At 36.7% G+C, this 22,166-nt stretch overlaps 2 protein-coding genes across 2 annotated transcripts; both read right to left on the reverse strand.

Moving 5' to 3' along the window:
* LOC114540710 (AP-3 complex subunit delta-1-like) lies at positions 1-16,089 on the reverse strand. Its single transcript, XM_028560836.1, has 45 exons — positions 16,027-16,089; positions 15,030-15,125; positions 14,751-14,831; positions 14,485-14,673; positions 14,166-14,231; positions 13,970-14,033; positions 13,352-13,491; positions 13,195-13,268; positions 13,067-13,116; positions 12,943-12,971; positions 12,688-12,736; positions 12,473-12,542; positions 12,174-12,249; positions 11,921-11,990; positions 11,630-11,708; positions 10,460-10,586; positions 10,143-10,246; positions 9,635-9,773; positions 9,052-9,144; positions 8,916-8,967; positions 8,739-8,832; positions 8,245-8,340; positions 8,119-8,176; positions 7,588-7,662; positions 7,317-7,389; positions 7,087-7,137; positions 6,620-6,708; positions 6,311-6,399; positions 6,028-6,118; positions 5,676-5,732; positions 5,537-5,588; positions 5,259-5,368; positions 4,848-4,922; positions 4,506-4,577; positions 4,125-4,283; positions 3,854-3,901; positions 3,250-3,311; positions 2,954-3,029; positions 2,708-2,759; positions 2,242-2,330; positions 1,979-2,064; positions 1,552-1,609; positions 1,232-1,301; positions 1,051-1,130; positions 1-492 (listed from the first exon to the last, which is right to left on the reverse strand). Exons 1-45 carry the CDS (start codon positions 16,087-16,089, stop codon positions 394-396), a joined length of 3,672 nt encoding a protein of 1,223 aa, XP_028416637.1. The 3' UTR covers positions 1-393.
* Positions 16,090-16,410: 321 nt separating this feature from the next.
* Positions 16,411-22,010, reverse strand: LOC114540702 (SWI/SNF-related matrix-associated actin-dependent regulator of chromatin subfamily D member 1-like). The gene is made up of 16 exons (XM_028560828.1): positions 21,888-22,010; positions 20,907-21,034; positions 20,522-20,561; positions 20,123-20,245; positions 19,958-20,020; positions 19,576-19,635; positions 19,382-19,495; positions 18,870-19,070; positions 18,624-18,686; positions 18,235-18,332; positions 17,930-17,975; positions 17,644-17,724; positions 17,389-17,466; positions 17,193-17,237; positions 16,897-16,998; positions 16,411-16,736 (listed from the first exon to the last, which is right to left on the reverse strand). Exons 1-16 carry the CDS (start codon positions 21,999-22,001, stop codon positions 16,683-16,685), a joined length of 1,410 nt encoding a protein of 469 aa, XP_028416629.1. The 5' UTR covers positions 22,002-22,010; the 3' UTR covers positions 16,411-16,682.
* Between the last annotated feature and the right edge of the window lie 156 nt (positions 22,011-22,166).

Here is a 22,166-nt window from a genome sequence, read left to right on the forward strand (position 1 = left end):
AGCGTTTTCTTGAGTGGACGGATTCCAGAATAACCTCCAGCCCTGGCTTTTTTAGTGTTATTTCCGTTTGACAATATTCCTATAATGATCAGCATTGAATTGAAACATAGACAAGCAAAGGAATTGAATGATTGAATTAACCATCTGGATTTATACGATTCCCCCCATATTTATTCATCCTAAATATAGTTCTTGAATACATCATTGGTATCAATTTTGTACGAAAATCTTTTAAACACCTAAAATTTAAACTAAAAAAAATTTGCATCGAGGAGGAACATTTCGAAATACTGTTTGAAATCTATTATCATTTACCATAATTTAACCATTGGTCATTTCATTAAGCAGGACTTAGCAGGTATAAATATTAATGTCATTTTCAAATGCAATTCATCATTGCAATTCTTTTAGTAAGGTTTTCATTTCTTCAAAGATATTCGATACCAAGGCGTGGTCACTCGATTTTGCATCAACTGTGACGTTCGTCTCATTCTGGAAGGATAAATTGGCAGCACAAGCTATCAATTCTGTTATGTGGACAAATTATTGTACAAGTTTTTATACAGAAAAAGCATAATTAATTCCTAGTTTAATCAGCGGCGTAACCAAGCAGCCAGGCGATTTAGTACTGCCCTACTAATATTTTAGTGTTTAAAAGTGTTTATGACTGTAAAAAAATGCATTTCCTACGAAATGGATAATTATTAATGAAGATTGGCAGAGCAGGTCAAAATCGTCAGACAGACAGGCTGTCTCGTGTCTAAGCCTACGATTTTAATTCTCGTGCACTCAAGGATAAATGGGTAATACCAGATGGGAGCTCCGGTAGTAAAATTGTTTTCCAATCGGCTAATTTGTTTCCAAAAATAACCTTCTCAAAACTGGCTTTGCGTCAGTGTTTTGCGTCACAGAGTATAAAAATCAACTTCCCGCGATAAATTCTATATCGCGAAAATTCTTTTCGTACGACCTCATTCGCAAACCAATCGCATCCATGCAAGCTTCACGCGCCCACATAAATACCACGATGATGGCAGATGGCATATATACCTTTTTAATAAGGAAACACAAGTTATCTTGCAAAATTGAACGCCCAAATAACGACGCACTGTTATCAACACGCTCAACAACTAAAAAAATCGATGAATATAAGATATCAATAAGACATTGCAAACTTCACGACCAAAAGCACGCGCTTGTGCTGATTTTACAGCATTTTTCTCGACTTTACCTGATAAATGAAGGTTGTGGCAAATTTTCGATATTATAAAACCGAAATCGACCTCCGCAGCTACAGAGACCTGTCGGATGAACAAACACATGTTCAACAAATTATTCGCTTAGGTTTACGTGTCTAAAACTAAAATACAGGTGTTGAATGAACGTCAGACTAGGTTGTTATTACCGTGCGAAAGCTTTTTATATGCTTTTAACTTTCCTAAACATTTTCAAGATATATATCTGAACAAAAAAGCCACTATCTGCCATTTTGGATAGGCATATCTATACTATCTTGTATATATGCGTAATAGCACTTAACTAAGAACTTACCTCGGTCGATGCTTTTCCGGTCAGTTCACCACTGCTCAGTAATGCTGCAAAGTTATCACTATAGGATAAAAAATTCTCTTGTAAGATATTCGTAACTGATATTTTGTATAGAATTAAAGCATGGAACAACTTCAGAAAATAACCAAAAGAACGATATATAACAAATCAACGCGTAAATCAGACAATCATGCAAGCAAAGTAATTTTGGTAAATAATAAATGGATCGGCAAGCAGTCAATCGTTTATTAACATTTTATCGAAATGGAAATCAGTAGTCCTTACCCCATTACGACAATCACCTTGAACTATTTTGCAATTCGCCACAATTCTGGCAAAACGTCGTGCACAGTCTTGCATGGTTTTACCAATAAAATAACGCTATGAGACCTCATAATGGGCCAGGTCATTTGAATTGCAGGCTACTCACCTTGAGCAGGCCGTAGGTATTATATACGAAGAACAAGGAACAGCAAGTTTAAAGTCTAATTTTTCGCTTGTCGCTCCGTTTTCATTCTAAAATACCAAATATTACTAGTTTCAGCTTTCAACGCCTCCCCGTCCTATTGTGCACACGAAAGGCTAATATTCGGCTATTCAGCGGCTCTGCCTTGACAATGGACAGACACGATCCCTCGGGGGGACGCTTCCACTTCTTTATGTGTAAATCAAAACAAAGCAATAATGACAAACCTGTATCATGTAGGTAAGAGTTGCTCTTAGTTTTTGAGGAACTCCAACTTTCTCCGACTTGAACGCGAACTGACCTTCGTTCGCAGCCCCTGTTGTAATGAACACTCGATATTAAAGGTACATATACTATAGTGGCAACGCTACGATAAAAAGGCTTCCTATAGCCTCTGTTTTATAGTCCATGCAACAATCTCCAGCAAAACCCTAACACTGGTTCCCACTATAACCAGTCTCTGTTATCCCACGAAGGGTAAGCAATAAATGCGAAAGCAATAGAGAGAGGGCATCTAAAGGGCCATGTACGCACGTAGCTGCATTTGGGAAATATCCAGGAGAGTGGTTGGCGGCGGTTGCCTTAACCACACTTCATGAACGATCTTACGAATACACAGATATTAAGTATACTGTAGGATAATATAGGGGAGTAAGACTGTGGTAGGAAATGCGATAAACACTTTTTAATAACCTGCAGGTAGTTGAAACGGAACTTTGACAGAATCATGTGATGAATTATCCAGCTAAAAGGTAAGAAAAACATCTTATCTCTCTCGCTTAATACAACTGGATTTAGCATGGCAATATTTGGCTTAATATTCAATACTTAACCCAAATACAGTACCAAATTCAAATTTGTTTCTAAATCGCAAAAGCTCTCCTTGCGTTTGTGTAACTATATTCCAATACCAATTCTTGAAGTGTTGTGGTCACTTACTGGTCTAACCATTTTGGTGTTTAAGGTGTCCATAATATTCATCTCCAAATTTTTCATGTGCAATTCAGTCAAGTTACTGGAAATATATAGGTAAACAAATTTAAACCATTTTACAATTTTTACAATGAATCATGCATTAGTTAATCCTCATATCCCTCATTCTAAAAGGTTAACTATATTCCAGAGAACTTCTTCAGTTCTCGTATTTAGGGTATGTTTGTAAGAAACTAATGATCAATCCCATGCACACATGTTAGTTATTTATACCTCCAATACTAAACAGTCTCTTTACTCACTTGAAAACAACTAAAGCTACAATTTGCCCAGTTACTTGTGGATTTGGTTTCATATCATACGTCTAGATTGTCAAAGATATTGTATTTTGTATAAGAATGACATCAGGCGCTCGAGAGGAAAGAAAAGAGCGTGCGTTAGAGAAAAAGCGAGATGACTGAGAGCAGCAACACTAACAAAGGCACGGGAAGAAAGAGCATGAGAAAAAAACGAGGGCACAGGTAGGGGCAGGGGGGAAGGGGAAATTAAGACCAAGGGCGAGATCGCCGACAAAAGCAGAAGCATGAGAAGGACTAGGAGTGAAGGCAATAAAAGAAGTGAGGAAATAGCAAGAACAGAGCTGGAAAAAGAAAAGAACAATTGGAGCAGGACGTTGAGAAATGGCATGAAAAAAGTTGCAACAGCTGAAATATTTAAAAAACAGAAGAGGAAGCACAAGCGGAGCCGAGGTTGGGCCAAGGTATAAGCAAGAACAAGAGCAGAAGTATTAATTGGTACAGAATTAGGGAAGACGATAAGAGAAAGAGAATGACGATGAGCAACGAAGAAAAGAAGCAAGAGCAGGCTACGGAGTAAGTAATACATAGTAGTAATATGAAAACTTACTAGTCTAATATTTTTATCCTCCGCGAGTAACTTATACTTTGTTGTTTCCTAAAAGGAAAGTTATTTACTTCTTCGTGTATTCAACCCTGTCTAATTTTTGTTCACCAGGACAAGAGGTAGATTTTATAATTGATACCAAGAGTGTGACCGCAAGAACAGTGTATAGCTACACGCAATTATTCAAATACCATGCAGTACAAAACAGTTTAAAGGGAATCTATCATATAAATTCACGATGGTCTGCACATGCACTAATGCCGAATGACCTTACCTCTGGTTCTTGTTCCAAATCACCTAAATTAATCATCGAAGGTTCCTCAGCTGGAACATCAGGCTGTATATTTTGTTCATCAGGTTCGTCTCGTGGTTTCTTTTTATCTCGTTTATGTTTCTTTTCTTTTGATTTTTTCTCCGATTTACTTTTTTTAGACTAAGATCGGAAGGGAATTGGATCGGAAGGAAACGTTTTAGTACCATGAAACAGACAGGATCGACAAGGTTTGATAGTGTGATGCGAGACAATACGATAAAAGAAATGACAAACGAAGATGACGTGACGTATATTATATGTAGCTACAACGTTGTTTCAATGTGGGGGTGATTTTTTGTGCTTCAGATGAGCAACGAGGTTTCTCATTGTTTCGTTACTCACTTTAGATGATTTTGGAGTTTCGACAGTTTCTGATGCCGGTTTCACAGGCGACTCAACTTTCACCTCATCTTTCTATAGAAAATGGGTAACAGTAATTGCAAGTACTCACATTAGATGGAATATAGCTAGCATGCAATAATTATATAAAACGACAATTTTGGGTCAACTTAGGAAAGTCCTGGCACTTTGACACAATTTCATAATACATCCGTTCTTTTGAGGAAGGGATGCGATGTAATGAACATGTTGCAGGAGCAAAAAAGATCAAAGTGGAATCATTTTTAAGCGAGTAAAGTTCATGGTTTTGATATGCAAGCTTTTAGAGCATTTGAATATACGTACATCAGTTGATGCGGGAGTCTGTGTTACTACTGGCTTCGGTTCGGGAGTAGATAGCCAATAGTCGACATCGTTTATCTGAAGTGATATAAGTTGTTCACATTAGTACGAAGCGAAAGGAAATTACCCACAACTGTCAGCACACTAATATAACCCCACCTAAAACACCAAATGAATTCAAATGTGTTGGGAAGACCAACAGACCACAAACGATCATGGTGTTATCAATAGTTTATAATATCATCATTTATGAACATCGAACCCTGCTAATGCTCGTATATAGGGTTCTTTTACCACAATCAGATTTCCGACAAGTTCTATGAATTGTATGATGAAATCATAAAGAAAAAAATACTAATAGTATTGTTATTGGTTATACTAGTTATTGCTAGTGCTGTAACAATATTAACATACATCAGGCGATTTCTGCGGTACATCGTCTTCCGGTTCATCTACCACAGCTTGGACTTCAGGAACTACAGGTTGTACATCCTCTGTTGCTTCTGGAGTTTCCGTTTTTTGTTCTTAAACGATATACACAACTCAGTCAACTTGTTCTTAAACGATATACATAACTATAACTTTAGTTATTGCAAATATTCCTGCAGCTAAACATATATACCGGTACATGTACTACGAATATACAAAGGCACGCGTGAGAACAACTTCATTGTTATAAAAATGAAAAATACCTGACGTGTGGTGTTTTTTCTTTTTCCCATGCTTATGCTTGCCATGTCGGTGCTAAACGAAGAGACGATATAGCGGTTACGGTTTAGGAGGAGGGTATATGCTCAACAGAAGCCAATCTCAATCAAATATCAAATGTACCTTTTTGTCATCACCATGCGATTTCTTTCTATGTTTGTCTTTCTTCTTCTTTTCTTTCTGTCCATGCAAAATATGTAATATTAGGTAACTGAGTATAATAAAAAAACTCGAAAGTATAAAATGTTATCATTACCAAAGCAAAGCTTAGGTAAAATTGAGCAATTGTTAGGTGTGGAAGAAACGCTGGAAGGTAAACTCTTTTTTCTTAGCACCATCACACATTAGCCTTAGAAATCATTTTAAATTTTCTTTCTTAATCTTCATGAGCAGAATTTGTGAGAATAGCACTTGTTTTATTGTATTGTGCAAATGAGGCGAACACGTCTTCATACAATTAATACAAGTTACTAACAACTTCAGTCTCTTCAGTTTCATTCTTCTCCGTCTGAGGTGAAGTGACACGATGAGTGCGGACAGGTAGCCTTTCACTGTCCTCGAGAGGTCTACAAAATTTTTTTTGATATTATCACACACGAGCAGATTTATATAGGTAACACTGTCAATGTTAAAAATCTGTGTGTGGTGCTGAACGCACAGCTGTAAAATTAAGACTATAACCACCCCCTTCCCTTTCTAATGCGGTTCAAGTCCTAATGTTATCATTATAATATTGTTGGGGCGAGATAAAGCCATACTTCTCAAGATCAACGTTCAGTAGACTGTGGGGATCATTGACATTAACTTTGTTGTCATCTTCATCTTCTTCATCAGAGACACGAGCATTCTGTAAAAACACATGATGTAGATGTACAGTAGTAGATCCATGGAATGATTGAATCGAATAGAAAGGAATCCTGAAACTGGCAACTTTTTTAATGGGAAAAACGGATCAGAGTAGAGTGTGGTTGTTAAAGGTCGACTTTAAAACTAAAACTTCAGCGCTTTTGCGCATAGATATGCTCTTCATTTGGTATGTGATTCAAATGGCATAATTGGGAACCTACGTCAGGCATTTCCCCTTCAACAGTTTTCAATACTTGATAAACAGGACGAGGCTCATCAGAATCAGAATCTCCTTTTCGCCCTTTCCTTCCTGCAAACATAGAAATAGTCTACTTGGCACGTTGTTTTGAAACGCTAGAAGTTATCCTCATTTTGAAACAACGCGTGCAGGGAAAATACATATTGGCAGCACTTGGAAACTGAACATAACTGACATGGCCATATAGTAACCAAGTAATTGCTGACTTTGAAGCAAGTGAATTTATGATAAGTTTGTCAGTATTGTACTAATCTGGTTGTAGGTTGATGTCCTTTGATCAACCAAATCGCCTGGATTGAATATAAGTTCGGATTTTCAACAATGGAATAGGAGGTGTAAGCAGTGAAAGTAAGTGGCCATAATTTTACAGTCTGTTCATGGACCAGATTGAAAAACACAAAAAAATTGACAAAATAAATCTTGATTTACCTCTTTTCTTCTTGCTCTTTGATTTTCGTGAAGATTTTGAAGCACTGGAGCCTAGGAAATAACACACGATTAATAAATAAAAAGTATCGCAATATGGTAATCGTACAATACGGCAGCGATCTGCTATATGGCTTTCGGGACCGTGCATGCGGCCCGAAGTGAATTCAGTGCATGTGCATGAGCTCGCTGCTGAAAATGGCGCGTATATAAATGCCAGTCACAAATATTACCTTCAATGTGAAGGGAAACAGGTATTTCTAATGACGCCACAGGTATGTCTTCAATTTTCATTTGCTGAGAATTCTATCGTGAGAAACATTATTTCCAGTTCATTTTTAACCATGCATTGTCTGGACGCATGACGAATAAGGGGCGAGACTTGAAAATATATTAAATAATCAGTGGCGTTGACGTCGTCACGAGCGTGTACTGCTCACCACAAGCAGGACAGAGCACATGACGAGGGGAGACCCACTAGATTATCGCCATTGCTGCACTTGCCTTCTTTCTGTTGGACGTGCTTCCTTTCAAGTAATGTGGATTAAGCATTTGCTCCTCGCGTCTCTTCTCCCTTAACTAAGATAAAAAAACACGTTTTGAATTATAGTTCGCTGACTGAAAGATGTCCGCCATCTTGGGCGGAAATAGTTTTTTACCAAACATGCTTACAAACCTTTGAACTTTTAAAACCATCCGAAATAAGAAGATTGGATATAAGCCACAATGCCAATACTAATCTCAGTTACTTTTGTTTGTTTTTAAATACCTGTACGCAATATTTCCACCCAAAATGGCGGAGGCTTGTGAACACGAATTATGACGTCATGCAGGGGAAAGGGTTTCAGAATACGAATACCGGTACGCTTTAAATTGTTTCAAGTTAAAACCAAATAAATCTTCTAAAAAACCAGAAACATTTCTTTTTTCATCAGTATTTCTGCTGAATTTGTTTGTTGTCACTTGTACGCTTATCATGTCACTGACAAGCCGAACGCACAGTATATATACATATATAACAGTAAAATATTAAACCTTTTCTAATTCTTTTTCGTCCACTTTAGGCTCCGGTTTCTTATACGATTTCTCTGACCTAAATAATAAATTTTAATACAATGATGACCATTTTTCTCACAAATCATCGAAGTTACAATTCCTTACTTATCCACTTCGAAGAACATGCTGTCAATATCTTCATCTTCAACTTCCTCTTCTGAACTTTCAGGTGGATCATTTATCCACTTGTCAAGATCAAGCCTAGAACGAAATACTGAAAGAGTGAACAAAGACTGCTATTCTCATACCCTCTCAACACTGAAGTATAGCAACTATTTATAGCAGGTAGTGCGGACAATGGAAACGTTTTAATGGCGTAGGGTAACATATCTCTGCATGAATACAGTTTTGTGCAAAAATTATATATAGGTCATCTCCTAATGATCACAACTTATTGCAGTTCCAAACTTTTTCACTTGTGGAATATATGCGAAATATATACGGGTAGCTATATTGGATCTGTCTTCCCATGCACGTATTTTGCATTGACCGTCAAAATGTGCTCAGAAAAGCCATGAAAGTCATGAATGATGAATACCGGAACGAATATATATAAGACCTTTGCACAACTGTACAACTAGAGACTTTACGAGACATACCCCTCAGGAACTGGCACTTTCTTTTGAGCTTTAGTTGCAACTGGATTAAGTTCGCCAGTAAATAATAAAGACACTTCCGCAGAACACTGAACACCTGCAATTTTGGATAATGCATATACAGTGAACACGCGTGCGAAGATATTGCGTGCACAAAACTTGCACAATTAAATATCTTACCTTTTGCTTGGAGTTTCAAAACGTACTTAATCAGTTGAAGACCAACACAAGCCTAGAAATACAGTTTATATATAATATCCGTCCGCCTATGCAGTTATTTGAATCAAACTTTTTGAAGTTCTGACATATTCCATACCCTTTCCTGGACTTCTAAATCACTACTTTGCGTAAACATCGGTAACCTATCCACCACCATTTGTCCAAGTTCCTGAGCTCTTGCCATGTCTCCCTAGATATACAAAATATAGAATGGACGACTTGCGCTTTAGACTAATTTCTTACCTCGGCGATAAAAAGGACATTTTCTGAAAGAGCTTACTAAGATTAGTAAAACTGCCAAGTTTGGCTGCGAATTGTTGTATATTACGGAAAATATAGCCATGCGAAGTTGACGAATTTTGTATACTTTTGTATTACCGCCAAAAGTGAATACAAAAGTATACAAAATTTGCCAACTTCGCATGGCTATATTTTCCGTATTTTACAAAATTTCGCAGCCAAACTTTGCATTTGCACTAATTTAAGTAAGATCTTTCTAGCTGTGATGATATGTTTTCTTCTAGTTACTTCGATCAAAAATTAGTCTAAAGCGCAAGTTGTCCATTGACATTATGTTTCCACTGCACGAATTTGTTCGCGATTCACGAGCCCCCAAATGAAAAGTTCAATTGTATTTTTATCAATTTGGTGGCGAATTTGGTCGCCTACAGTTACTTCACCTCATCTTCTGCTTTCGCCATTATGTAGGAATAGAGTTTGAGAATGTTTTGGACATAGACACTCTGAATATGCCCAGGAAGAGAAGCAACTCTAGACTTCAACATAAACATTAACACAGTTTTCTGGTCCGGAAGAAAACTAAAAGGATAGATAGAACCAAGGCGTAAGTGGAAGTTGTTGATAGAGAATAGATATTACAATTTTGATCACCAGAAATTACTATCAACACTGAATGCCATCGGCTGGGCAAACTGGTGCACTCAAAGATGCATAACATTGGTTGCAAAGTGCATGAGGCAGTCGTGGTTAATAACAAACTTATTTGCACACAAATACTGTGCCACCATTTTCATGGCTGGTCAGTTTGGGTAGGGATATTGATAATTATATCATTTTATCGTTGACAGACGTTTGCACATTTTGCAAACTAGAATGAAAAAATTGAGCGAGCTAAAATATCGAGTTTTTAACGCTGTAATTCAAAAGCATGGTAATTCCTGGACTTACTTAGCAAACTCTCCACAAATCCACGCTGCAGCAAACAGAACTTCACACATGCCATGCTTCTGTATCGAACCACTTAACAAGTCTGAACTGTCCAGCAGGAACGACTATGAGAGACGAATATTTGAGTCTTATTTCATTGATACTAATACACCAGGTTTTTATGAGACATACATGCAGATATAGCAATATATACGAACGTCATGCACACAACCCATGCATGCATACTGAGTAACGAGTCTGTCGTGACAAGAAGAAAAGAATGCAGGTGCAAGTGTATCACAGACTATACCAATGTACGTCGTAACTAACTAACTTACAAGACATTGTACGGCGTATGACCTCACAGCCTTTACACGAATAGGAACGTCCAACATTTGGGCAGCAATGAGTTTACCATGCCTTGTCCCTTCAACCTTTGTCAGCTGAATTAAAACGTCTATGTACCTACAATGAGAAACATGGCATGCATGATGATGCATCATCGGTTCGAAGGCAAGAGCATAATAACAATCACACATAAACGACTTCCCAATGCAGCTTTGTTGTATATTCTAGGGAAAGAAACATGTCCAACAAGACGCCGGCTTAGGCGTACACTCGTGCTCTAGGGATTGTGTTTTAGGGATTTAATAGCATTACTTGAGGGACACAATCATGGCGTGTTGTGGGAACCTATAGCGTAAGTTAAGGCTTTATGGTTACCCTAGGCCTGGGAGGACTTACACGACAAAAATGTATCACACAAGTATAAAATAATACATTATTATCACAATTCACAAATGCCGATTATAGGTAGTAGCCTATAAACAATCCGCACGGCGTGACATATTACTGTGTCAATGCTTCTATTATATATTGACTGCAGACTGCAGTGTTTTAGTTCCGACGAAAGCTTTCAAAAATCTAGTTGTAATAGTATTGATTCGCATTGTTCGTAATGTCAGTCGACGGTTCAAACATTTAGGTATTAATAAGTGTGATATATAAGCATTTGTAGGTCTAAAACTGCGAAAACATCGATCATATATCTTGCTTTCATATAGGAATTTAAAAATATACATCGCACCATGGAATATGCATTAAATGTTGCACCGTAGTAATGTCTTCTGTGCATATATATTTTGCATCCTTCGTATTGTTTGTAAAATGTGGTTTGTATTGTCGGATAATTATATCTCGTAATATACATCGCACACCGTAGTAATGTCTTCTGTGCAATATATTTTGCCGTATTGTTTGTAAAAGTGGCTTGTATTGTCGAATAATTACATTTCGTCATACATTATTGGGTCAAGTGCGCAATGCATTCTGGGTCATCGAGGTCCAAAACGCGACCGACACACGACGAAACCTAGACTCGTGCCCTCCTGGAGCACGAGTAAAAATATAGCACTTACTGCACCTGCATGAGCTTTGCTTTTCTGCATGCACGAAGCATTGGACTTCAGAAAATATGTAATTTGAGAAAAGGAATCCATGGAACTTACCATTCGAAGTTTGTGATATGCTGATAGTCAGACTGACTGCAAATCATAATTATCTTTGATATAAGTTCATCACGATATCCTAAGCAGAAATAAGTAGAACAGCGTTATCAACGTGAGAATGCAATCAATATTCTAGGACCTTGTCGCACGTCTTGTTCTCTAAGACTTGCAATGCTATTTCAGGCACAGACTATTGTCAAGCAAAGATACCGTACGTGACAATCTAACTTCGACTAACAACTTCGCATCAAAGTACCATCAGTTGTTTTATTAGCAAAAACCGAACGTTACCAGAACTGTCACATTTCTCCGTTTGATGAATCAATTTTTTGACAATATCCATTAAATTCTTTTTCGTAACCTGTTGTGAACCGAAAATGTAGATTTAATATATGGTACGTTTATTATACATGAGTTGTAAAAGGTATATGAAATATGATCAAGTTTCCCGAGCAAAGATCTTGGTCAAAAGTCACTCAAAACGTTTATATTATGACTATAGTTGAAGCACAAGGGTATATAGCTAGTACTATAATAAACTTACCATTCCCACGATGAGATCAAGTGCCCTTCTACGGATGAACTCGTCCTTATCATCGAGACAATGCAAAATGATATCTCTAAAAATAAACAGAATATAATCTTGGTTTACCGAGCGTCCCGTGCATCCAGGGAAGCATACACGAATAGGCTTTATCTACTTACGTATGCTTCACACGAACTCACGTATATGTACTTTATGAACTTTTAAAACTGCAGTAAAATCACTAAATAGCCTTATCATACTAATGAAGGCATGCTGTATATAATGCCATCGTGTTTTTATACAGTGTATACACTTACTTCAGTGGCATAACCGCTTTTGGGTGAACTTTTAAAATCTTTGACATTGCTAACAGTCCAAGGTATTTTACTTAAGAAAAAAATCATAAACATTACAATGTTGTTTTTGCTTAGTAAATTGCTACCGGTAATGAGTTGAGATAAAATACGTCCCCTAGAGCTAGTAAAAACAGTATGCCGTATACTAAAGGAATCTCGGCTCATACAATACTTACAGTTTTGATCACAGTCTTCAATGAAGATTCTTAACTTCTGAACACATAACTATAAGATAATGAGGTAGGCGCACTTAGTGATTGTCTGAAACCCCATTCGCGCGAAAAAACTATCTGTAAAAACTGTACATGTCAACAAGAAAAACTTTTGGAACGTTTTTCCTCTTAGAAAGATATATAGTTTTGACAAAGTTCTTAATGCCACTGTCTTAATCTAACAGAACTCGAATCCAACTCTGACATCCAAAATCTTACCTGCATTGATGGTGTGTGGTTGGGAAGTCCTGAAAATTAAAACGTGATTCATACAGATTTTACCGATATGGACATAAAATATTGATTCAAGGGGTAAATTGACAAAGTTAGTATTAAAATCTACCTGATATCATCGTGTTCACGCACTCGTAGAGTAAGGACATTGCTGAAGTTCTGAAAAAGACAAACAATACGTGTTCAGAGGAGGGAAGTCTGAATTGTTCATTTTCAAGAGGTAGAGCACAAACTTACGTGTGTATCAGATTGGTCAGAGGTTCGATCATTTTCTTTCCCAAACGTGGTTCCAATGGACATAAAGCACCAAACTACAAGATCAAGTAAGACTTATTTTCGGTTTAATAAAAAAACCAACCATATACATGTTCCGTATGGTCAGTATGATCCTTACCAGCTTAATGATCTTGATCAACGTCCAGTTATTTGTCGAGCTGTTCATCAGTTTGAAGAAGACGGGTGCGAGTGAGAGATAGTTCTTAGGGTTTTTCCGAGCAAGTTCACATATTACATTTACTGCCGCAGATTGAACACCTGGGAAAAGCGAGAAAAACGAACTTAAGTAGTGCTGTGCCATGTAGCTATACTACGTTGAAATTTTAGGAGGATGCTTGATGGTTGTTATGTTGTACCCATGCAGTGGCCACAGCATAGACGTACAGTATAGCGCGTTAGGGCGGGTGTGCATTTTCAAATATTGTATTCAGTTCTGCCGATAGATTTCTTTTGAAAGTACGAAGGCCTACAAAAGAAATCCGATGGGCACAAAGAACATATGAACATGCATCCCGCAATTATTCCATTTAGTCACGCCCTTGGGCTAAACATATATGTAGTTGTTACGCCCCTGGGCTAAACATACATAAAGAAATTATCCATACAGTAAACAAGGGGTTTTTATTACAATTCGATTGCGCAGACATCCATAATGGCCTTCCTCAGGGGCGTTGACGTTCTCGTTTTATCTTTGAGGTGTAGCCTTAAACATTAGCACCACGTCATTTGAACTTACCTGGTTCACTGTCTTCCAACTTGTCTTTCAATCGGGGAAATGCAGGACGCAATGCCTCAGGAAACTAAGAAAATTTTTATAGTCAAAAACTGTCTGACCCTAAACTGACCATGACTAATACAATGGGCTAACGTACTGTACTTTCTTGCCATGTCTGAATCAACTAGACGGAACTAGTTTTAGCAAACAAACAAACCTTCAGGAAAATTTTAAACAGCAACAAGATTCCTCGTTTTCTTATGTACGGACGAGTGGCCACAAGCTGAAATAAAAACGCTGTTTAAATAATGAAAATACATTTCATATAGGTACTGTTCAATTTTAGGAAGTTAATTAAGTTTTGAGTATTGGTGTTGAATATATAGTATTATAAGGAAAGTCACTGCATAGTGATTGAAAATTTGGTCCTATTTGATTTCATTTTACCCTTATAACAAATGAGATCTTTCAGATAGATACATGTGGCAAATTTAAGAATACAAATTAGGACTAGTATTAAGAGCAAAGATGCTTACCAAATTGGTAACATCATTTGCCAGATCTCTAGCCAAGTCTGGTGTGAGAAAACAGGATAAACCATTCAGAGTAACCCCAGCATCGTACATATTGGTACTTGCAAGATCCTTTCTAACCATGTTTGTTGTTAGCATTAGAATATCGAGATCTTCATGGAAACATTGCGATGCAGAGAGATATCCAATACGCTAAAAGAAAATCAATGAGAGAATCATACAACAAGAGCATGGGGTTATATGAATTATAAAGGCTTCACAGAACTTACCTTGAAGGTGAATTTTGATGAACTCATGACTTCAATAATATTGAAAGCTGCCCAACTGATGTCATAACCCAACATTTGAATCTAAACAAATGAAACAAATCTTATCTAAAGCACCTATAATACCTCACATTTCTGGATGCAGGGACTGCATTATGCATTAATTTAGTGACTGATAAAAAAATTTGCACAATTACAGTTAGACTATCTAATTGGTACACATAGTACAACTACAAATTTTCAAAAATAAATAACATGTTAAATGAAGCAACTGCAACTTACATAAATGAGCTTAGTGACAGCATTAGCCTTGACATTTGCATTCTCTTGTTTGAGCTCCTGTTTTATTTCATCCAGACAAGATGTAATAAACTTGGCCTGCAAAGGGTAATAATTTCATGAGAACAACTGCCTTAAGTCGTGTGGATTATGAAAGTGTAATAATAGAGGGCTTAAGATTGATGCTAACAGCAAACCGGTAACCAGAGGTGGGAAACTTTAAATCACATTTAAAAGTAAACCCTACAGTTTAGTTTCATGTTTCAATTTGTAGCCTTGGCAAATTACTAACCAAGTTATGTTTTCAGACCTAATGTATAAATCTATCAGAAGTGGAAATTTGTGTGACATTGTCTACTTGTCTCAAAATTTCATGCATATAATAGTTTAACACAATATTGGGTGTCAAGATGACATTGTCAGTAGGCATGAAGTGTTATGGAACCAAGTGCAGCTTTAAATTTTCCTGCCCCATTTACATTCTAGTATATATACTTTTTTGCAAGCAACTGAATCCCAACAATACCATAAGGTTTAATTAAATACATTTTGGAATATGAGTGCCATGCAAGTAGCCACAGTGCCAATAATATGCAACTCAAAATTCTTTGTATACTAAGATTCTTACTAATATATTGTACACATTGTATACAATTTTTCCTGGACAAATTATTAAAACCACTAGATATGTAAAAAAAGGTTTTCTACACCCAGGCACACGCAGTATCTTCCACTCATTCACACAAATGAATTTACTACACAATCCTGAGGAAATCATGTGACAATTACCAGCAGAAATCCCAGAAAAAATATACAATAGAACACAGTCATTCTAAGTATCCAAACAACTTCATTATTGACGGCACAAACTGATAATAGATTAAATTGGTCAAAGCATCGCAGTGTGATCATTTGAAATAGCTAGAAAATTTCGAATTATCACTTTCATTACATAGGAAATACTAGACGTGTCGGTATAAACTCAGTATAAATCTCGTACCTCGTTCTCTTTATGATTTCTAAGTCCACGGACTAAATCGGTCAAATTCCGTTCAAAAACCATGTTGAGTTATAAAAGCAGAGTAAAACCTATCTAAGTAAAGCTTAACAACAATTTCTATTAGCTCCAAAAGTTCGAAGTTGAACTTTGAATCACAAAACAAAACCACTCTGTCTGGAAACCATTTTGTACAGTCATAAGATCATACCTTTAAACATCCTCTATGATCACATTTTGTCAACACATACCGCCCCTATCCCACAATGTCCATGGTATTCAGGGCAGTGATGCTATGCCAATATGGGACAAAATTTACCAAATTACTTTTGCACAAGAAAAATTATGAAGAAACTATATAGCCATTCAATACAAGAATAGTAACGTTTATTTAACAAAAGATTTTTCTAGCTAATCTTTCAGATTGTAAATGAATCAAGGTTTCAGGAAATATTGGAATGAATACAACGCATAGGTAAACATCAATACAACGCATTCCCTTCAATAATGTTCTGTATGCAAAAAAGAGTTTTAATGTTCTGTAGTACTACCGTGTGTACGTACATATAATACATGATGCCAAAGTCTGTTGCCTGTTGTACGTACATATAATACATAAAGTCGTGTCTGTTGTCATTGAATCCAACTTGCATGACAATCTATGTATTTCTTATACCAAGAGCTTGCTCTAATTCTGCCCGTTTCTGCTGCACCTACAGTGACAAACCACGTAACATAATCAGGTTAAATGAACAAAACACATTTCTGTGCACTTGCACAAGCTAGGGTACTTCATTGTTAGTCTCAACCAACCAATCTAGAAAACTTCACTTGTATGTCAAAAGCAAGTGGATGCACAGTATAGTATGTTACCTTGGTATAGAAATAACGACACACAGCTTCTTGTGACCAAGGAAGATAATAGAAATCTGCACGACGTTCTTCCTCCGGATTTCCAACAACATCGGTCATAATCTGAAACATCAAAAAGGTCAAAGCTCACCACATTTATGCTCACCATACTATCATAAGAAAAGCAGATTTCGTATAAGTTCCCAGTGATTCTTATCTTACCAGTTGTAATATTTTTATTTCTCGTAAACTTTGAGTGATGCAAATTTTGAAAGTGCTTTTGTGAATTGTATATAATACACAAGTTCCTAAATTACCTTCAAATCCCTATTCTGTGACGTTACCCACTTGCTAATGAACTCCTAAGCAAGAATAAACGCGAAGAACATAGAAATAAGTTTACTTTATTCCCAAAAGCATGGACATATCCCAAGATTTACACGTTCAACCACTGCGTGAATCATGAATGTCTTGGCTTTTCTTACGTGCAACTAGCACAACATGTATTCTCACCTGAGGTCCTTGTGCAAATCCTAAAAAGAACTCTCTACTAACTTTAAGTTGATTGATCGTTTCGACAGTTTCGTGAATCTGAAATTAGCAAGTCAGCTGCAGTATATAAAAATTCATTGGAAGCAACACATCTCTTTTATAGGTCCGAAGAATAATAGAATTGTCACAAACGCATTAAGTCCCCTGTTTTGATCTTTAGATTTATTTGGTCCCATACCCATCGATATAAGCCTTTTTTTAGTCCGGTATTTATACCTTAGTATCCAAGTTGGTTATTTCTTGTTGGCTTGCGGTGGAGAGAAGAAACGATTGCATCTGAGATTTAAGCGTGTCATCCTAACATATGCAGCAAAAATAAATGCAAAATACTGAATAAGGTAGTTTACTTTGTAACTATTCAAATCTCAAGTTTGGCATCTCCGGTTTCCAAGCTCCAACAATGAAAGTGCAACAAGGAGGTGGGGGAGCGGGTAGGGTGACTTTTTGTCACTCTAGGCTTTGCACAGTTAATTCGCAAACCCTAATTCATAAACTGACTTACCACTTCGACGTCGATGTCATAACATGTCGTCTTCTTTTCCCCTTTGCTGCAAAATGGCGAGAATAATACAGTGAAGGTAATTACAAAAAAACCTGGCATCAGTGGAGCCTGTTCAACCTACTTTATAAAATACAATGTAACATGTATATAACGCGTGTTCTTATTGGTCGAAGCACTTGTTTGGATCAGGCCATACAAACACGGAAATTTAACTATGCATAGAAATAACTTCTTGTGCTGTAACTGTTCCACCAAAAGTTACCATTTTCATTCACATTAATTAATTACAGTGACGAGTCATTTACCTGATTAAATGTCTAATCACAATTGGATCTGGTGGATAAAGCAAAGCGCTGAGGCGTTGGGGAATTTCGTTAAATTTCATTCGAGGGCACTCGAATATCTGTAAACGAATTTAAATTAGAACAACTGAGTAAGCATGGTGATTTGTGTATTCATGGATGTGCATATAATTTATGCCCAGTGTTGTGATATGCCAAATATTTCTTAGTTAGCTGCATAAGCCGGCTATAGCTTAAGCTTAAAAAATCTTAGAAAACGTATGTATAGGAGATCTCTTATCTCTTTTGCGTGTGAGGCGGTTCAATTTGACAATTTAGTTTGACAATTTGGTCATTTAACGAACGTACAAATGATTCATCTTATTCCGCTTAACCATATCCGACTGACTCACCTGTTGAAAGTAGACGTCATTATTAATACACTCTCTTTCGTTAGGATCTTGCAAGCTATGAGTCTAAAAGAAAAAAACAAGGTATGTAACGAGAGAACCTTTTCAAAGAGAACCTTTTCAAACGATGTTTTTTAGACAAGACACTCTACACGTTACACAGAGAACCTTTTCAAACAAAATTTTGTTTTTCAATAGGTTGTGCAATACAATTTTATTACCAGTAGCAGGAGCGCAATCAATTTTTACCTTGATATATTGCCATAAAGCATTGATGATAACTGGTCTTGTCTGAGTGTGAATACCAAGTAGCCGAGCCAAACGAGGATCCAGTTTATATTGTGCAGGTTGGTAATCTAATAGAAGCATAATTGTACATTTCACTTTGTCTTCCCCAGGCCTTTTCACCTGAAAACCATCCGTTTCTTGCGTCTTATCTGTTCTGTGCCACTAAAAGTGTTCAGAAATCGTCAGTTGTAAAATGGCTTGTTCTAGGCTTTGTGAAATGTTAAAAACAAGACAGCCCAGATGTGTATTTGTCCAGTTTCAAATTGCGGTCTGTGAAGCTTCATTGATTGTGGGACCTTATGGCTCATCGTATTATTAAGCAACATGCAAACACAATCAACGTGGGTGCGCCATGGACCGCAATATGAACGCAGATAGGGAGTTGCACGGGGAGTGAAAACCACTAGTAATAAGGAAATCAGGAGATTATTTTGTTTTAAATTATTAGTTCTCGAACATGACAGGAAATTTACCTCGACAAGATGATTATCTGGACCATAAAGATCTTTGTCTAGCTCTATCACCAAACTTCGGAAAAACGATGAAAATTTTCTCTTTGGTTTTGCAACCTCCGGTTTTGTTCCTTGCTACGAACAAATAAAAAATATGTGTACATCTACACAAGCCAAGCCTATATAATATTCACTTCAACCATGTCTACACGTACGTCGTCCATAAGCTTTCCTTCTACACGAAGTTCCCAGGATGGTACAATTGAGTCCTCATCCTAAAAAAAAAACGAACAGTATAAAAACACGCAGCAGGAAAACGGGTGACCACTTTTGGATGCCCAAATTAACCAGCATACGAGTCTGGCCCGTTTTTATGTGTGGATAATTCTGTAAATACACTGAACATGCGCAAAAAACGACCGAAGTAACTGTGGATTGTATATCTACGACTGTGCTTTTAGGTAAAAGCATCCACAGATAACACTTCTTTTTAACTTTAAACGGCAAAATATATGCTTAAAATGTTAAGAAAACACGCAGTGAATTAATTTGTACTTGTGAAAATGTGCGATAGAAAATAAAATTTCTGTGAAATACCTCTGCATCAGGTCGAGCACCGTAAAAATGTGTGGTGAGAAATACTCTTAATTTGCGTTTTTGCTAAATACAAAAAGAGATTTCGAGGAATTATATACAAATATTGCGAACTGGTAAATCAGTGTAATTTGCAATAATAGTATGTATGTAGTCATGGTACGGTACTTTAACTGGTCGTTTCAAAGCTTCTTGGATATCCAGTCTTTTTCTCATTATCGTGGAGTCCAATTTACGTTCAAACGCTAATAAATCCATATACGCTTGGGATTCTGGCACCAGTTCTCGAACCTAAAAACATGCACAGTAAGGATGTTTGCACCACAAAATCAAAGTTTGCAAATTTTGCATAGTTTAAAATTCAATCATTATCTGACCAAATGTGGTAACAATTTATGTAGATGATACAAATTTGCCAACTTTTCAAAGCTGTATTTTGTGACATAGTTTAGAAAAAGTTTAGAACTATACTATTTCCAAAGAATAAAATAGAATGTAAAAAATCTTAAATCTTGCCACCAAAGGCCTAGTTGCTTTGTATGAAAGAGGTTTGTTCATTCCACTTACTCGTTGTGGCAAAACTTTGTCTCCAGCTTTCTTCTTTTTCCTGTACACATAAAGGTAGAGTATTTCCTAATTAATGATGAGAGCAATACTTACAATATGGGCAATATTCACAATATGTAATACTAATAGGCTCTAAAGAGAATAAAGGCTGGCCATTGTAATACCTGAAAGGTTATACAGCAAACAATATCAATTTATTATTTTGATTAGAATTATAGATAGTTTATCTGTCTGAAAAAATAACAAGATCCTAAACCTTTTGAGCAAAGGGCAGTTGTAGCCACACAATTGCAAAAAGCTTGAATAGAAAATTAGCACCTTTTAGAAGGAGGCTTTCATATTGTGTAACACATATATTCATTACTCATGCCTGCTTCATACTTACACACGCCTGTTTGATTTGGGATCAGGACGTTTTCTCTGACCATCTCCCTGAGGTGTTCCAGCGGCATTGTTATAAGGATGACCCGCCATTCTTGCAGCTTGAGGTGGCTGTGTTGCTCCAGCTGGGCGCTAAAGAAGGGAAAACCATTTTAGCCAATCACTAGTTATTAATTTATAGTTATCAATTTCATTTAATTAGGATTAATTTGCAGGTTTCAGAAATCATTCTTTGCTTCAATTAGTATTATTTAATCGAGTACATTCCTATTATATATTTTAAAGTTAATGAAAACAGCACTGTTTGTTGATTATATGTAGTACTAAATTGATGAGTATATTTAAAAAAATGTGAAAAAAATTATATAATGAAGACCCATGCGGGCGGCTAATGATAAACTGACACCTTAATTCAAACAGCCTTGGAGGTGTGCAGTGCCAGTGTGGAAAGTAGTCAAAGTGCATAACAGCTGCATCACAGAACCATAGGTGCAACCGAGCTATCAAGCGCCTTCAATTCTGATGTCTCCCAGTAACTTACTACTTACTAGAAACTATATTTTAATTCTAATTTGCACACTTTCCAGTCAGGGGGCTGTGGCTATGGCTATGCTACTTTGAGAAGATGATTTTTGCCACATGAACCACATGATTTTAGCCACACAATATTAAATTATAATGATAATGGATAAACCACATGATTTTAGTTGAAGATTTTATTTTTATTGTATTGGTCTTATCAACACTTTAGAGAATATATAGAGTCCACAGAAACTGTCAACTTTGTTTTGCAAAACTGAAAATTCTTCTTACATTCATATTCAATATTCTCTAAAGTGTTGATAAGACCAATACAATAAAATCTTCAGCTAAAATCATGTGGTTTATCCATTTGACAATCATCCCTAGCCCCCACGCCTCTCATCGGACTCATCCGATCTTTACACTATTGCTTCCTTTCAACATTCATTTCGGACCCACTCACCGCCTGGAAATGACCTTGACTAAACTGTTGAGGTCTTTGAGACATCATTTGTTGTTGAACAACGGCAATATTTCCAGCCATTCCAGGCAAATTACCAAAACGTGAAGCCGCCATATTGTTTTTTGTTAGGAAACTGCATGAGCTCTTCCCCCCCTGCGAACTGAAAAATCGAAATATTATATATAATTATATACACCAACAGTGGCGTAGCCAGCCTGACGATTTAGTCATGCTATGCAAATTTTATGTTATTATCATTATTCATTTCTTTAGAAATTC

The sequence above is a fragment of the Dendronephthya gigantea genome, unplaced genomic scaffold, assembly GCF_004324835.1.
Source record: "Dendronephthya gigantea isolate DGI-Jeju-01 unplaced genomic scaffold, DenGig_1.0 000248F, whole genome shotgun sequence".
Taxonomy (NCBI): Eukaryota; Metazoa; Cnidaria; class Anthozoa; order Malacalcyonacea; family Nephtheidae; genus Dendronephthya; species Dendronephthya gigantea.

What these genes read in the sequence shown, in the direction of transcription:
- LOC114540710 (XM_028560836.1), bottom strand. Translation starts at nt 16,089, where the DNA reads ATGGTTTTTGAACGGAATTTGACCGATTTAGTCCGTGGACTTAGAAAT. An exon ending in AAACTGAAGAGACTGAAGTT is followed by an intron (nt 5,733 to 6,027) that starts GTTAGTAACTTG and finishes TTGCATGGACAG; the next exon opens with AAAGAAAAGAAGAAGAAAGA. An exon ending in TCCGTTTCAACTACCTGCAG is followed by an intron (nt 2,331 to 2,707) that starts GTTATTAAAAAG and finishes TCATTACAACAG; the next exon opens with GGGCTGCGAACGAAGGTCAG.
- LOC114540702 (XM_028560828.1), bottom strand. Translation starts at nt 22,001, where the DNA reads ATGGCGGCTTCACGTTTTGGTAATTTGCCTGGAATGGCTGGAAATATT. An exon ending in GTCAAGGTCATTTCCAGGCG is followed by an intron (nt 21,035 to 21,887) that starts GTGAGTGGGTCC and finishes TCCCTTCTTTAG; the next exon opens with CGCCCAGCTGGAGCAACACA. An exon ending in AAGGAAAGCTTATGGACGAC is followed by an intron (nt 19,496 to 19,575) that starts GTACGTGTAGAC and finishes ATTTGTTCGTAG; the next exon opens with CAAGGAACAAAACCGGAGGT.